This window comes from Ictidomys tridecemlineatus, chromosome 7 (genome assembly GCF_052094955.1).
Source record: "Ictidomys tridecemlineatus isolate mIctTri1 chromosome 7, mIctTri1.hap1, whole genome shotgun sequence".
In the NCBI taxonomy this organism is placed as follows: Eukaryota; Metazoa; Chordata; class Mammalia; order Rodentia; family Sciuridae; genus Ictidomys; species Ictidomys tridecemlineatus.
The window spans coordinates 163784748-163797592 of record NC_135483.1 but is presented as its reverse complement, the minus strand read 5'-3'; the positions used below and the strand labels follow the sequence as shown (position 1 = coordinate 163797592).

The following is a 12845-nucleotide window of genomic DNA, read 5'->3' as shown; positions in this document are numbered from 1 at the left end:
GATTGTTCTCCAGGCAAAAGACTTTTGAAACAACTTTCACATTCACACTCACACTGGCGCACCTCACACAAACGTGCGTACAGTTTCGAGTTTTTGAAACTGGGTGGGGAGAAACGAGGGGGGAGAGAGAGAGAGAGAGAGAGAGAGAGAGAGAGAGAGAGAGAGAGAGAGAGAGAGAGAGACTGACTCACTCGAGCTTAGGTAACCAACAAACCCAATTACTAGGCTTTATTGATACTAAAAGGAAAAGTTCCCCTCATAAAATTTCTCTGAGCTTATTAGTTATTTAAATCAGCTTTGAGGCTGGACGAGCAACGCCGTAGGCACCTTCTGTTAGCTACTGGAGGTGAGCAGCCAGTGTGGGCTCCCAGACCCACCACCCCTCGCTAGGTATTGGGCACTCGGGCGAAGGCAAAACACAGCGAGCCGAGGTGAGCCACTTGGTAGGGGTGTCGGGCCTGGCAAACTTGGAGAAAGCGCCGCATCATCTAGGGTAGGACATCGGGTATTAGACTTTAGAAATAAACCGATCACAACCAATAATAAGGGTATGGGCGAGCAGGCCAAAAGGCTGCTTAGTGTCAGAACTCAGCCCTCCCACAGCGCTGCTTCACTGTGGGCGCTGTTGGGTACCCGCCCCTGCGACCCGGGAGCCGCTCAAGGTTCCAGGGCTTGCTCCTATTTTATGTAGGGCTGGGAGCTTTGTAATTGAGTGGGCACTAGGTGAATTTGCACCTTTCTGGGTCGTTGTCCCTTTCAGTAGCTGACAGTCCCACTCTGTGTGTGTGTGTGTGTGTGTGTGTGTGTGTGTGTGTGTACATACACACACGCGGGCGCCCGCGCGCGCGCGAAGGGGGTAGAGTGGGGTAAATAGGAAAACGAATTTATTTAAAATAAAAAGCCCCAACCTACCCAGTGAAGTCCTCTAAGCTCGACATGGGGGCTCCCAAGTCCTGACTTGGCTCCAGGACAGCGCGAGGTGATGCCCAGCTCCGTCGGGCTTGGCCGCAGGGCGGGGAGGGAAAGCACCGCTGGTTGAGAAGGAACTGTGTCCAGGGACATCGCGGTCACGGCCACCTGGACCTTAGCCCGGATGTCAAGCCTTGGTGGACTGAGAGGGTGTCTGAGGGGCTTCATGCGACCGAAAGAACCAAGAGCGCTCCAGCCAGTGGAAGCCCTCTAAGTTCCCCGTCACTCCTGACGACTTTGGATCGCTTGATAGACCGACTACCCTCCTCTTTCTCGTCCCAGTAAGTGCCCGGGGACGCTGGGTCCAGCAGCAGGCTTTCTTGACCTCTCAGGAGCAGTTCAAGACCCGCGCGGGCCCAGATCTGCAATGCACTCAGAAAACTGCTCTGGTTTGGTCCTCCTCGGACCAGCTGCCGGAGCTGGCCGGCTCCTGCTAGGGGTGGGCGCGTAATTCGCGATGCAGGCCTGGTTGCTCTGAGTTTGGGGTGCGGCTGGAGTGTCGTGGCTTGGACTTTCCAGGTGTACTTTTATTAAAAGGGGTTGGGACTAGCTGAAGGTGATGATGTTTTGCAAGCGCCCTGGCGGTTTTTTGTGTAGAATGGTGGGAAGTTGCCCAGGTCCAGGGACCGCCCATCCCCCCGTCGCATCCTTAACTCCTGGACTGTAGGCGAAGAGGAAGGGCTAGCTCCAGGACACAGCCTGCAGAGCCAGCGCCGCAGGTTTCGGCCATAGCCCACGCGGTGGCGCTGTCGGAAGAGGACGCTTAGATTCCCGGCCGAGACCCCGGCAGTGACCCGGTCTCGAAGGTGGAGGGACCTTAACAACTAGCCGAGACCTCGGGGTTCTTCTCCGCCACCTTGGGCACAAGTCCCTCTGGTATTTCCCAGAGGAAAACGCACCGGGTAGCTAGCACTGCCCCAGCCGCTGCAGCCCCGAAGTGGGGGCGGGGAGGTAGCGGCGGCTCTTTTGGCTTTTCTTCCCCCTTTGCCTCGTTATCTCTCGGTCGTTTACTGTCGATTTCTACACATAAACTAGATTAGCAGGACAGTCATTTTCTCGCTGCGCTGCTGCAGAAGGAGCGCCTATTAAGATCCACCTATTAAGTTCTTGATCCTGGAAAACAATGAAGGGAACCGGAGCGCACCCCCCTCCCCCAGGGTGGGCGTTACCATGTATCACCAGGGTAGTGACCGGAGCCCGAAGGCCCTCTGCCTTCCCAGGCTTCCCAGCCAGGGCAGCTGACTGGACATCCAAATCTTCCACCCAACGACTTCCCCGTGTCTAAAACTTGTCTTCTGGTTATCCTCTCTTGGGGCAGGCAAAGCCCACATGCAACGATTCTCTCCTATGCTTGAGACCCCAGAGCAGAAAACTTGTCCTCGTCTCAGACAGTTCCTGGGTGGACCAACGCGCCTTCCTTGCCCTGTCCGTGGACTCTGCTCTGTCGGTTCCCCCATACCTCCAACTCTCCTCCCCTGGACCACTGGGGTGCTAGGCTCCCCACCTAACTCGGTTTAGTTGCTCACTACCCAATTAGTCCTCTTCCCGGGGTGCATCTCTGTCCAGGCCGCAGGGGCATGTTCTTTTGTGGACAGGAGGAGGACCTCCGCCGCCCCAGCTTAGGCTGCCCGACGGCTTCCTCACTGCTCCGCCCCCGCCCGGGCCGCTAGAGCCGCTGGAGCAGCCAGGAGTCATTTATCTTTGCCTGGTGCGGGTTGACTTGTCTGGTCGATGCCAACGAAGAAGGCAAGCGGATAGCGAAGTAAGTGTCCCCCGCCCCTGGGCTCCGGTCAGTCCCCAGAGCAGTCTGGGAAAGGGCTGGAGCCCATCCTGGTCAACTTGCCCTTCAAGGCGCGTCCCCCTCGGTGTTCTGGCCCCCAGCCCTTGTCCTCTTGGTGCATTGGATTTCCAGTCTAAACTCTGCGCGGGTATGCTGTCCGGAAAGTGTTGGTCGCCTAACTCTCTCCACAGACAGTACGCGGCGGAAATTGGCTTTAGAGCTGGCGTGGGCTTCGTTTGAAAGAAATGATTCTCTCCCGCCCTCCTCCCGCCCCCAGAAGGACAAGCTCAGGGGAAGAGGCAGGCCCGTTTTGGTTCCTAGAAGCCGTCGAAGGCTTTCGACGCTGGCAGAATCTCTTGGAGTTGTTTCTCTAGGAGGAAGGAGAACACAGCATAACTTTCCGGTGCTTTCTAAGAGGCAGCGCACTGCTTGGAGGGCCTCTTTGCCTGAGTGACCAAATTTGAAAGCTGGGGATGAATGTTAGGCCTTCAGAGGCTGGGACAGCTCAGCGGAGAGCTGAAGACCCGCACAGGGCCCTCTGCATCCTATGCTCAGACTGTCGGGCCTAGGCGGCCAAGAGCCGGCATCTGAGAAGGAAGGTTGACCTGGGTGGAAAGCCCGCACCGTAACAACCTCATTGTAGACAAAGAGCAATCAAATAATGTCATTAAAAGTGCAGTCCAAGAGAGAAAGGAAAGGAAAGGCTGGACGAGAGAGAGAGCAAAAGGGAGAGAAGATGGAAAGAAGAAAAACCATGCACATTTAATCCCAGCATATAAAGATTCGTTGATTTCTAAAATAACATATCTCAGTGTGATTATGAAAGACTGGCGACCTTTGACTAACCAACTGACCTAAAGGGGAATTAAAAGGGGGCGGGGGATGACAGAGAAGTCGGAGCAGACATTCCCTACAAAAATGTCAGTGAAAAGCGAACAGGGACAAAAATATCTCCCAAAGATGAACTTCATGTTTTGAATACTAAGCAACATGCAAAAGTGAGTTTTGGGTAGAGGTATTTTTTTAAAAAAAGACAAACATAATAATTCTTTCTCTCTCTTTTTTTTTGAGTGTGATTTTGTTTAAAGTTTGGAAATAAAGCATTTAGAGGAATAAAACTGAAACCAAGCAAAATTTTGAATAATCATCGAATTTATTTATTGTTCTAAAAAGCAGAAAACCCTAGTGAAAAATAAAAAGTGTTATTTAAAATATGTCTTCTTGGAGAAATTAAACATGCTGGAAATAACTGCTTACTTTAGTTGAAATAAGGTCAATACAAAAATTGTGCAGAAGAAAGCATATGTAATTTGAAACAGAAAAGGCCTTTATTAGGGACAAAACTGAAGGGGAAAAAAACCTCAGACCCGGCATACATCGCAAAACTCCCTAGATTTCCTTTTTTAAAATCGAAAGAAATTTGTAAAACATGTTATTAAACATAACTCTACATTCAAAATACATTTCTGTTAATAATTTATCGAATTTCACAGTTTCCTCTATGTTAAATGCATTTTCATTTATTTTTTAAATGTAATTTTAAACAATTTTGGGGTTTTTTTTGCCCAAAATGATAGATTTCTTTTTCACTATAAAAAATGGACAAGAAGAATCAATTAATTTACTAGGGTTCAGAATGTAGCCATAATGTATATTTAATTGTACTTAATTGTATAGTTTATTTAAATAACCCTTCTTGGGGGTTTAATAATTTAGAATCAATAGTTCCCTTCATAACATAATAAAATATTTACACTTTATAAAATATTAACTGATTAACAATACGGCCGTGTTGTTTATAAGAGTGTAACTAAAGTCCCTGTAATCTTGCTGTTGACACAAGCTTGTGAGGTTAGTGAAGTGATCCTTAGCGAAATGTAAATGAAGATCTTCAGACAGTGGTGTTTATAAAATAGCTCATTAATGACTTAGGATCGAATCGTTCCAACCATTCGCATCATCAGATATAATAATAGTGACGAATCAGACAGAAAAGATCCTGGCTAAACGATTTGCATTTTTTCCCCCCCAGAAGTACTCAAGTCCTAATATCATCAATTCTTCAGAGTTCCTGGACATTGATCCGGAGGTGGATTCCGCAGTTCCAACAGCAGGTAAGGAAGGAAACGGCGTCACTATCATTGTTAAGATATTAGTAAGAAATAACGCCTTTCCCCATTTTGGAAACCGGATAAGTTTGACAGTGGTAGTTAGTTTTTGCAACACCCCCTTCTCATTTCGACACGATATAAGATTTTTTAAAAAGTTTGCTGATCAAACTTACAGTTTGTTTCTTTGCTGCCAAAAATCTTTTAGCTACCATCACGGGTTGATTAACTTGAACCACTTGGCTCTCACCGACTTCGAATTGTGCATTTTCTCTAACTCATTTGACGGGGTGGGGGTGGGGAGGATGGAGTTTGGGGAGGGGGGACAGGGAAAAGAAAAGAGATGCCTAAAACTCCCTGGGCTCAGGCTCCCCTAATGTTTGTTTCCATTCTCATCTGGGGTCGGATCGCCACTCGGGTCGCCTCTTACTTCTTTGGAACTTGGTGGGAGGCTCCTGGGTGCAGAATTCACTGGGATTTAGCACCCAGACTCAGGCTGGGGACAGGTTTCGTTTCTGGGACCCTTTTTCTTCTAGAACCCCTCAAACATCGCCTCTTAGACTTTGAACGCACCACCCATCGTCAGTAGGGAGAGTTTGTGCCTCGACTGGACAGCGGCCTGGTCCCAGGCATAATCGGCGGACGCAGCGTTCAGCTGTCCCTTCGCAAGTCCCGAATTTCCATAATTGCCCCCGAGCGCGTTTCCCGAAACAGAATTTAGTTTGGCCCTCTGGCGCCGCCGTACTGTCAGCGCTTCTTAAGGGGGACTTGCGGCTCGAGCAGCGAGCAGTGGGAGAGTCCTTGGGGTCCTGGGGATTAGGAGGGGACAGTCAAAGTGTGAAGGAAAGACAAGAGGCGCAGCCAGCTAAGGGGGCTTTTCTGGCTTCAAGACCTCCTGAGACGTGTTCACATTTTCTCCCCCAAGGTCCCAGCGTCTAGTGTCCACCGACGCCCCGGGCGTCTCGCGGGGGCTAGGGCCCCTGCCCACGTGCTTTTTCTTAAGGAGGTCCCGCGTCCAAGCGGGACGTCAGGGACAAAAGCGCGGCCCAGAGTCCAGCCTGTTCGGCTAGTGCCCGCTCCACCTTAAATGTGCAGCACGACTGGAGCTCGGCTGCCGGCGGCCGCGGCCGCGGGAGTCGGCAAAAGTTTGTGCCTCTGTTACGCCTTCGCGGGACCTGCTAGGGAAGCTCCTGCGCGGCCTCTCTCTAGGCAGGGAGGCTGGGTCCTCACCGCACACCCCTCCTCGAGCTCGAAGCTCAGGGCCCGAACAGCTTGGGGTCTCCAAGAGCCCCAGTCCCGCAGCCCGAGGACCGGCAGCCCCACTGCAGTTGCAGTCGTCGCTTCACGGCCTCCAGGCGGCCTGAGCTGCGCGGCTCGCGGTGTCGCCGGCGCTGCGAGCGCTCCAGGGATGCCATCCAGGGACGCACCCCGCCCTGCGCCCACGATGCAACCCCCTCTTCTGTACCACCCACAGCCCGGATGGCCTTGCTCCTGCCATTCGGGACACCCGGGCTATTGTTCCGGACCCACGGCCGTGCCACCTCTGAGGGAGAAGCGGCCTTCCCTGAGTGCGCGGAGGCACGGAGCGCAGCGGGCCCGGACCGTCGGCTCTGCGCGGAGGGGGAGCTCACAGGCACCGGGAAAAGTTGCTCGGAGGGGCGGAGGCGGTGGGTGGTGGGCGGAGGCGGTGGGTGGGGGAGGCGATCGCCCTCCTATCTCCAAAGTCGAAAGTACTCCTCGCAGTTAACAGAGCCGGGAGCCGAGGCAGCTTGCTGCCGCCTCTTACGCATCGGTCTGCGCCTCTGTGCCGGGAGACTAGGCATCCAGCGTCCGCCTGGTCGCCTCCGCCTCCGCGCGGGGACCAGTGCGCCTAGGGGCTGGGCGAGGCGGCCGCGCCCTGGACCCGCCACAAGGAGGAGGACTAGACCCCGGGCCCTGGCGCCCGCCAGCACTCAGACGCACCCACCCGCCGGCTAAGGCCCTCGCCTCGCGCCGCAATCGGTCCTCTGCCTTCGTTTCTCCGCCGCCCCGCGCACGAGGTCCTTGCAACCCTGCTCCCACCGCCGACTCTCTCCTTCCTCCTCCTTTCCTCCTTGCCTTTCACCCACCCCCTCTCCTGTCCCTCTGCCTCCTCCGCAGCCCTGCCGCCGTTGGGTCGCCGTGCTCACAGCGATTGATTGATTGATGTTTAATTTCCTGCCAGGCGGGGCCCCCCTCCCCTCGCAACCTCCCCAGCCCTCCTCCCCGCCCCCCACTCCCCTCCTCCATTGCGGTGGACCAGTCTGGCTTGGGTGTAGATCCGTCCCCCCCATTCTCATCCCGAAATAACCCAGAGACTTCCCCTACCCCCACCCCAAATTATTATTTTGAAGGCGCTAGATCTGGGGACGGAAAGGGGGAGGGGGAGAAATCGGAAACCGAGGACAACCCAAAAGGACTCACTTTGCCTGATGACTCAACGCAACTAATAATCATCTCCCTCTCAGTGTGTCTCTCTCTGCGGCTTGTCAGTGAGTCCGGCTCTGGCTGCTGGCAGAGGCGGCCGAGAGGGGAGAGGCTGGAGGTGACAGCTTGGGCGGCAGCCGCATTTTCTTCTGCGTGCCGTCCCGGGTCCCTGCGCCTTCTCGGCTTTTGGTGGCACCGGCCCCACGGCTCTGGCCGCGCCTCCTCGCGAGCTAGGGGCACTGCGAACCCGCCGCCGTTGCCGCTGCCGCCTCCGGCGGCTTCCAGTTCTCAGCCCTTTCTCTCCAGAATCGGTCTACTTCCCGAAGGTGTGAAAGGCTCTTTCAGCCTCCTCTCTTCCCCCCTCCTCAGGCGTCCCCTCCCCCGCTCGCTCGGTGCCCCTTTGGAGGAGTCCTCCTTTCCCTCTCCTCCTCCCCCTACTCCCCCCCCCCCAATCATCATCATAACAACCATCTCCGCACCAGAAGAAGACACCCTGACCCAGGACCTTAAACGTTAGGACTCGGGGAAGAGGAAAAGGAAAGGAGTAAAGAGAAAGGAAGACTAGGAGAACACTGCAAAGAAAAGCACCAGAAACTTTCCACCCTGGATTCTCTACTTTTGCTCCATGGACAGAGCCCCAGCCAGCCAAGTTTCAGACAGACCGTGAGCAGTAAGTACGCAGTGCGAGGGCTCCCGCGCGGTGCTCGGGAGTTCGGGGAAGCCCCGGGCTGGCTAAGTTCTTTCCTTGCCATTCTCACTCCTCTGGACAGAGATGCCAGGCAGTGCCGTGGAACCCTCAGCCGCAACCCTTTCTCTCCCTCTTTGCATCTCTTACATCCTTCTTTTCCTCCTTCTCTTTGCCACCCCCACCTTGTCTCCTTGACCCGCGGCGACGCGGCCTCTCCCGCGGCCAACGCGCCCGCGAGGATTCCCATCGCTCTGTGTAGTGCCGGGTTTCTGCTTCTCCCGGGTGTCATCGACAGTGCGAGCGTTGTTTCATCAGGTGTTTCTCCTCCCTTCTTGCCCCCACCCCACCCCTATTCAGGGGTGCCGAGACCTGCGACTTCTGTAAGGAGTGCGCTGACCGCCAAAGGACCCAGAGAAAACTTTCTGAAGTGATTTTAAAATTGGAGTTGATAAAGTCTGCTCCTGAACCTAAGGATGTACATGATTTTTGCTCTGGTGTTTTATGCTGAAGAGCTTTATAAAAACATTTAGGATCAGATGAAGATAACGCTCCAAAATATTAACGATTGTAGTCTCTGCTTTTGTGATGGAGGTTATTCTTATAAATACCTCCAAGTGTTTTGGGATGCGTATTAGTATGGAGTTAGGGTTAATATTATGCAGAGTGTTTCTCTCTCTCTCTCTCTCTCTCTCTCTCTCTCTCTGTGTGTGTGTGTGTGTGTGTGTGAGAGAGAGAGAGAGAGAGAGAGAGAGAGAGAGAGAGAAAGAGAGAGAGAGGAGAGAAAAAGAAAATATGCTCCGTAAAGGTACAAAGTGAGTATTCAAGTGTCCTTTTTACCTGGCCTTTGGCCATTTATAACATATTTCTCAAGGATTCATTTGGTTATGGACTTGGGTACACCCCCGCTCTGTCCAGGAGTGGGCGAACCCCTTTTTTAAAAGTTGCCTTCTTCTGCAACCCTGACCCCCAGACGGCGAGGCTGTGGTACCTCGGAACGGTGTATACCAACCCTGCCCTAATGAATGGTCCATTCCTAGGCGTCCATGGGCTCCTAGGCATCTAGGGGCGCCTAATCTAGCCGCTCCATCGAGGGCTAACTCTTAGGGAAGCCCCGACTGGGCAGGGTCGCAGCGCCACAAGCTCTGGGCTTCTTTTGGGCCGCCCAGGGTAAGGTTGGACTTGCTTCCAGCCTTGGGCCCCTCGGGCGGCGTGGGAGGAAGTTTGTGTGGCTGTGGTGCAGCGCTCTGCCACTGGCCTGAACGTCTATCACGTGTGTGAGCGGTTTTCCCTCTTTTTTTCCCTCCCCCTTCCCTCCCCTCCGCCCCCTCCCTAGGTCCCTGCGCGTTTTATTGCGACCTGCCGGTGGGAACTTTGTCTCCGAATCGGAGCAGCATGGAGCGGCGGAGCGAGAGCCCGTGTCTGCGGGACAGCCCCGACCGGCGGAGCGGCAGCCCCGACGTCAAGGGGCCTCCCCCGGTGAAGGTGGCCCGACTGGAGCAGAACGGCAGCCCCATGGGAGCCCGCGGGAGGCCCAACGGCGCAGTGGCCAAGGCCGTGGGAGGTAACAGCCTGGAGCAGGGAGGCGCGCGCAGCCCGCGGCCCAGTGATAATGGCCCGGGTGTCAGGGTTCAGGTTGATTAGGCGCTGTTTCGGTGTAGGATTACAGGAAGTCAATTCCAGGTTGCCAAATAATGCCCTAGTCGCCTCTCTGCAACTGGTAGCTTCATCTCGAGTTAAAACAAGAAAGTGGTTTACCCAGAGGGTGGCATTTTTTGGGCACTTTGCCACTGTGTGCTGAGGTGTTGGCAGGTTTATGTCACAGCCAGCTAACTGTTTCTAGAATTTCCTAGAGAGCTTTTTAGTGATTTAATTCTTTTGCCTAGCCTCAGACTATCTGTTGGAGGGACGAAGTTTAGGTGCGATGGCTTTGATGGGATAGTTGTTAATGCTCAGGCTAGTACAGAAACAAGCTTTGGTGTTACTTTGTAGTTATGACAGTGCTTTAAGATGAATGAGTTGGCAACTGGGGCTATATCCTACCTAATTTCAAGTGAGAAATAAAGAATCACCATGGATCTATCAGGCCCTTAGAAGCTTTAATGCTACTGTAGTCTGTAAAGTTTAGACGAAGGCATTTGTAATTTTATTATGAATTAAAGAACAGAGGAAAATAGCAAGGTAACATTGTTAGCCACCTGCTATTTCCTCTCCCAATAATTTAATATTATTTAAAGAAAGTCTTTTGTTGTTTTTACTATTTAAACAGCTACTTTCTTTAAAAGTGGTTGGTAAAAGTAAATCTGATAAAATAAAACTAAATTTAAACATTAAAATATTTTGGAGGGTTTATATGCCAGTTGCTTAGTTGTCTTTTATATATAAAATGCACTGTTCTACATGGTACATTTTTGTGCATTTGGGTTTGGGATAATATGCCTTTAAATATTTTACATCTAGGTTTTTCCACCTAATATTTCAACAGTATCTTATTTAATATAATTCTTGGTTATTGGGCGGCCTAAAACAATACAAAACCCTGGCAAAGCTGAGTGATAAGCTGCCACCACCATGTTCTTCGTGTCCCTGTTGTGTGTTTTGAAGTAAGATACTTAGGTTGAAATGTCTATTCCCTTTTAAAGAGTTAAAAGCATACATTTTATAAAGTGACATTTTAGAAACTTATTTTGATATTTATTTGTGGTAGATGTTCAGCATGGTTTGTCTTAATTCTTTATACTAATCACGTCCCTTGAAAAGCATTCATTTTCCTAATTTTCAAAGTTTTAAAAAAATATATTAGGTTCTAGAGAGTGGCTTATAGATCTTCCCTTTTGGAGCTGTGAAAATATACTTTTAATGAAGCAGAAAAAAACTTGGTAGTTTTGTGATCCGCTTTTCAAGAGTGGAGTTTTATTATTGTATTGTCCTGAGACTGAAGCCACAATATTGGACTTTTCATATAAATCATTCATATGCATATAATGAACAAAAATATATAATGAATATAGTAGGACTAAATGCAAGATGGTAAGTGCTGATTTTGTTTGAAAATTTTTCGGAAATTCTTGAAGGCAGTATATTCTGAAAGTGCCCTGTATGTGTAAAAAAACTTTGGACTTAAAATTTCAGTGTTTGTGAAACCTAGCAGAATTCACTAAATACAAAGAAGTCTGTCAACATTTTAAAATGTAATTATTACCAATTGTGTGTCCCTAAATTAAGGTTGCTTTTCCCCCTTTTATATCATATTTGACTGTGAAAGAAACTGCCTCTTTTTACTGACCAGAGGTAACTTTGGTGTTAAATAGTGACTGCTTTTCAATTTTTTTGAAACTGTCATTTATATTAGACCAGATATTGTGAATCTGATACAAACTAAAATTTTTGTCTTCATGAAAAATAATAACATTTGTTTCAATAAGCTGCTTTAGTCACCTTCTCTGAGGTTTTAACATAATTTAGTAATATTGAAGGTTCCCAAACTGAAAATAAACATTTACTTATTTTGTCTTAGTTCATACAATTTATAATACTTATTAGTAAAGTGATTAGAATAGTTTACATGTGGAAGATTTTAAAGGATTTTTTAAAACAAGATTTTAAAAGAAAGCTTTTATTCTATGTAGTATTGAAAGAGATTAATTTAGACAACTTTAAAATATAACTTAGAGTATAAAATTTTGATAGTACAAAGCTTTCTCATTGAATGTTAATAATTATTTTGTGGGTTTAAGTTTATATAGTTTCCAAATGTACATTAAGATGTTAATAATTTAATTTCTTTGTAACTTTTAATCATCTATATAGACTGGAGTAAAGCCAATCCTTTTTAAAAATGCACATTCTAAATTTTAAAAACTGTTTAAATAAATTCCTACTTAGAGGTACTTTCTAATTGAAAGTCTTTCTTTAATGTGGGGTAAATATGAAATAGATTTAATTTCTACCACTCTACATCAGTTTGTTTAAAATTTTTAAGCAATATAATAAGCATAGATAACTATAAAATATTTATAACTCTTCATCATTTATTATCATTTTCAGATTCAGTCTTATCTTTGTCATAAATGGGTATAAAATGTTTTAAGAACAGAGCTCAAAATTTGATAGCTCATATGTGTTAATCTTTAGTGTTCTTCTTTTTAAAAAACTCTCCCCATACAAATAGGAGAAATCATTAAGTTAATTGGCTGGTAGATAAAATAGCAATTTATCTTACCATTTTTGATAAGCAGTGAGATAGATAAATGTTTTTAAATACATTGGTTGCAATGGTAAATTATGTTACTATTATTCAAATTTTTTAGGGAAAAAAAGGGAGTTTTAAAAATTTTTAATGAAAACCAAATATTTATTATAAAAAGGGGGAACATGATTTTAGTGCTTGGATTTTACTGGTAAAGGTGGTAGACACTCTACCACAGTCACCAAGGTTGTGTTTTAAAAGGAAACTTAAAAGTTAGTGCATTGTTTACAATGTGGTTAGCTTCAGAAGGCTCTATCAGAAACTAGATCAGTTTTGCTTTGTCTTTCTAACACTTACTAGGATGTTTTGCTCTTATTTAAGCTGCGTGTTTTAAAGCATGTATGTAGTAAAATGTAAGTGCTCAGATGTGAATGACATTCAGCTTTTATAGAAGGTCCTCAGGAAAAAAAAAAGGCTTATATCTCTTTAAAAAACATATGAAGGCTGGGAGAATGTTTAGAGCAGGCAAGAGCACCGTGGTGTTGACAGCTTTATATCCCTGCTGGGTAACATTCACTTACTAGAATTGGCGTCCCCTCTCAGCTAGTAATTCACTCCATAAGGAATTTGAAAAAGGATGATTAATGGTGGGGAAATTTATATTTGTGA

The 12845-nt window shown here is 48.5% G+C and overlaps 1 protein-coding gene and 1 long non-coding RNA gene across 3 annotated transcripts in view; one reads left to right on the top strand and one right to left on the bottom strand.

The window, feature by feature from the left end:
• The window catches only part of LOC144365598 (uncharacterized), a 150571-nt gene extending 142921 nt beyond the window's left edge, over window positions 1–7650 (bottom strand). Inside the window, exon 1 of the long non-coding RNA XR_013424223.1 lies at window positions 7300–7650. This is a non-coding gene — a long non-coding RNA (uncharacterized LOC144365598). The remainder of the gene's footprint in view (window positions 1–7299) is intronic.
• Window positions 2591–12845, top strand: part of Satb2 (SATB homeobox 2) — a 178698-nt gene continuing 168443 nt past the window's right edge. Inside the window, exons 1-3 of one of the 2 annotated variants that reach the window (XM_078017803.1) lie at window positions 2591–2731; window positions 4782–4863; window positions 9324–9551. In XM_078017803.1, coding sequence (XP_077873929.1) covers window positions 9383–9551 — 169 coding nt within the window. In that variant the 5' untranslated portion in view covers window positions 2591–2731; window positions 4782–4863; window positions 9324–9382. Of the gene's footprint in view, window positions 2732–4781; window positions 4864–7771; window positions 7973–9323; window positions 9552–12845 lie in introns of those variants that run through there. The other variant, XM_078017802.1, reaches the window with a different exon arrangement.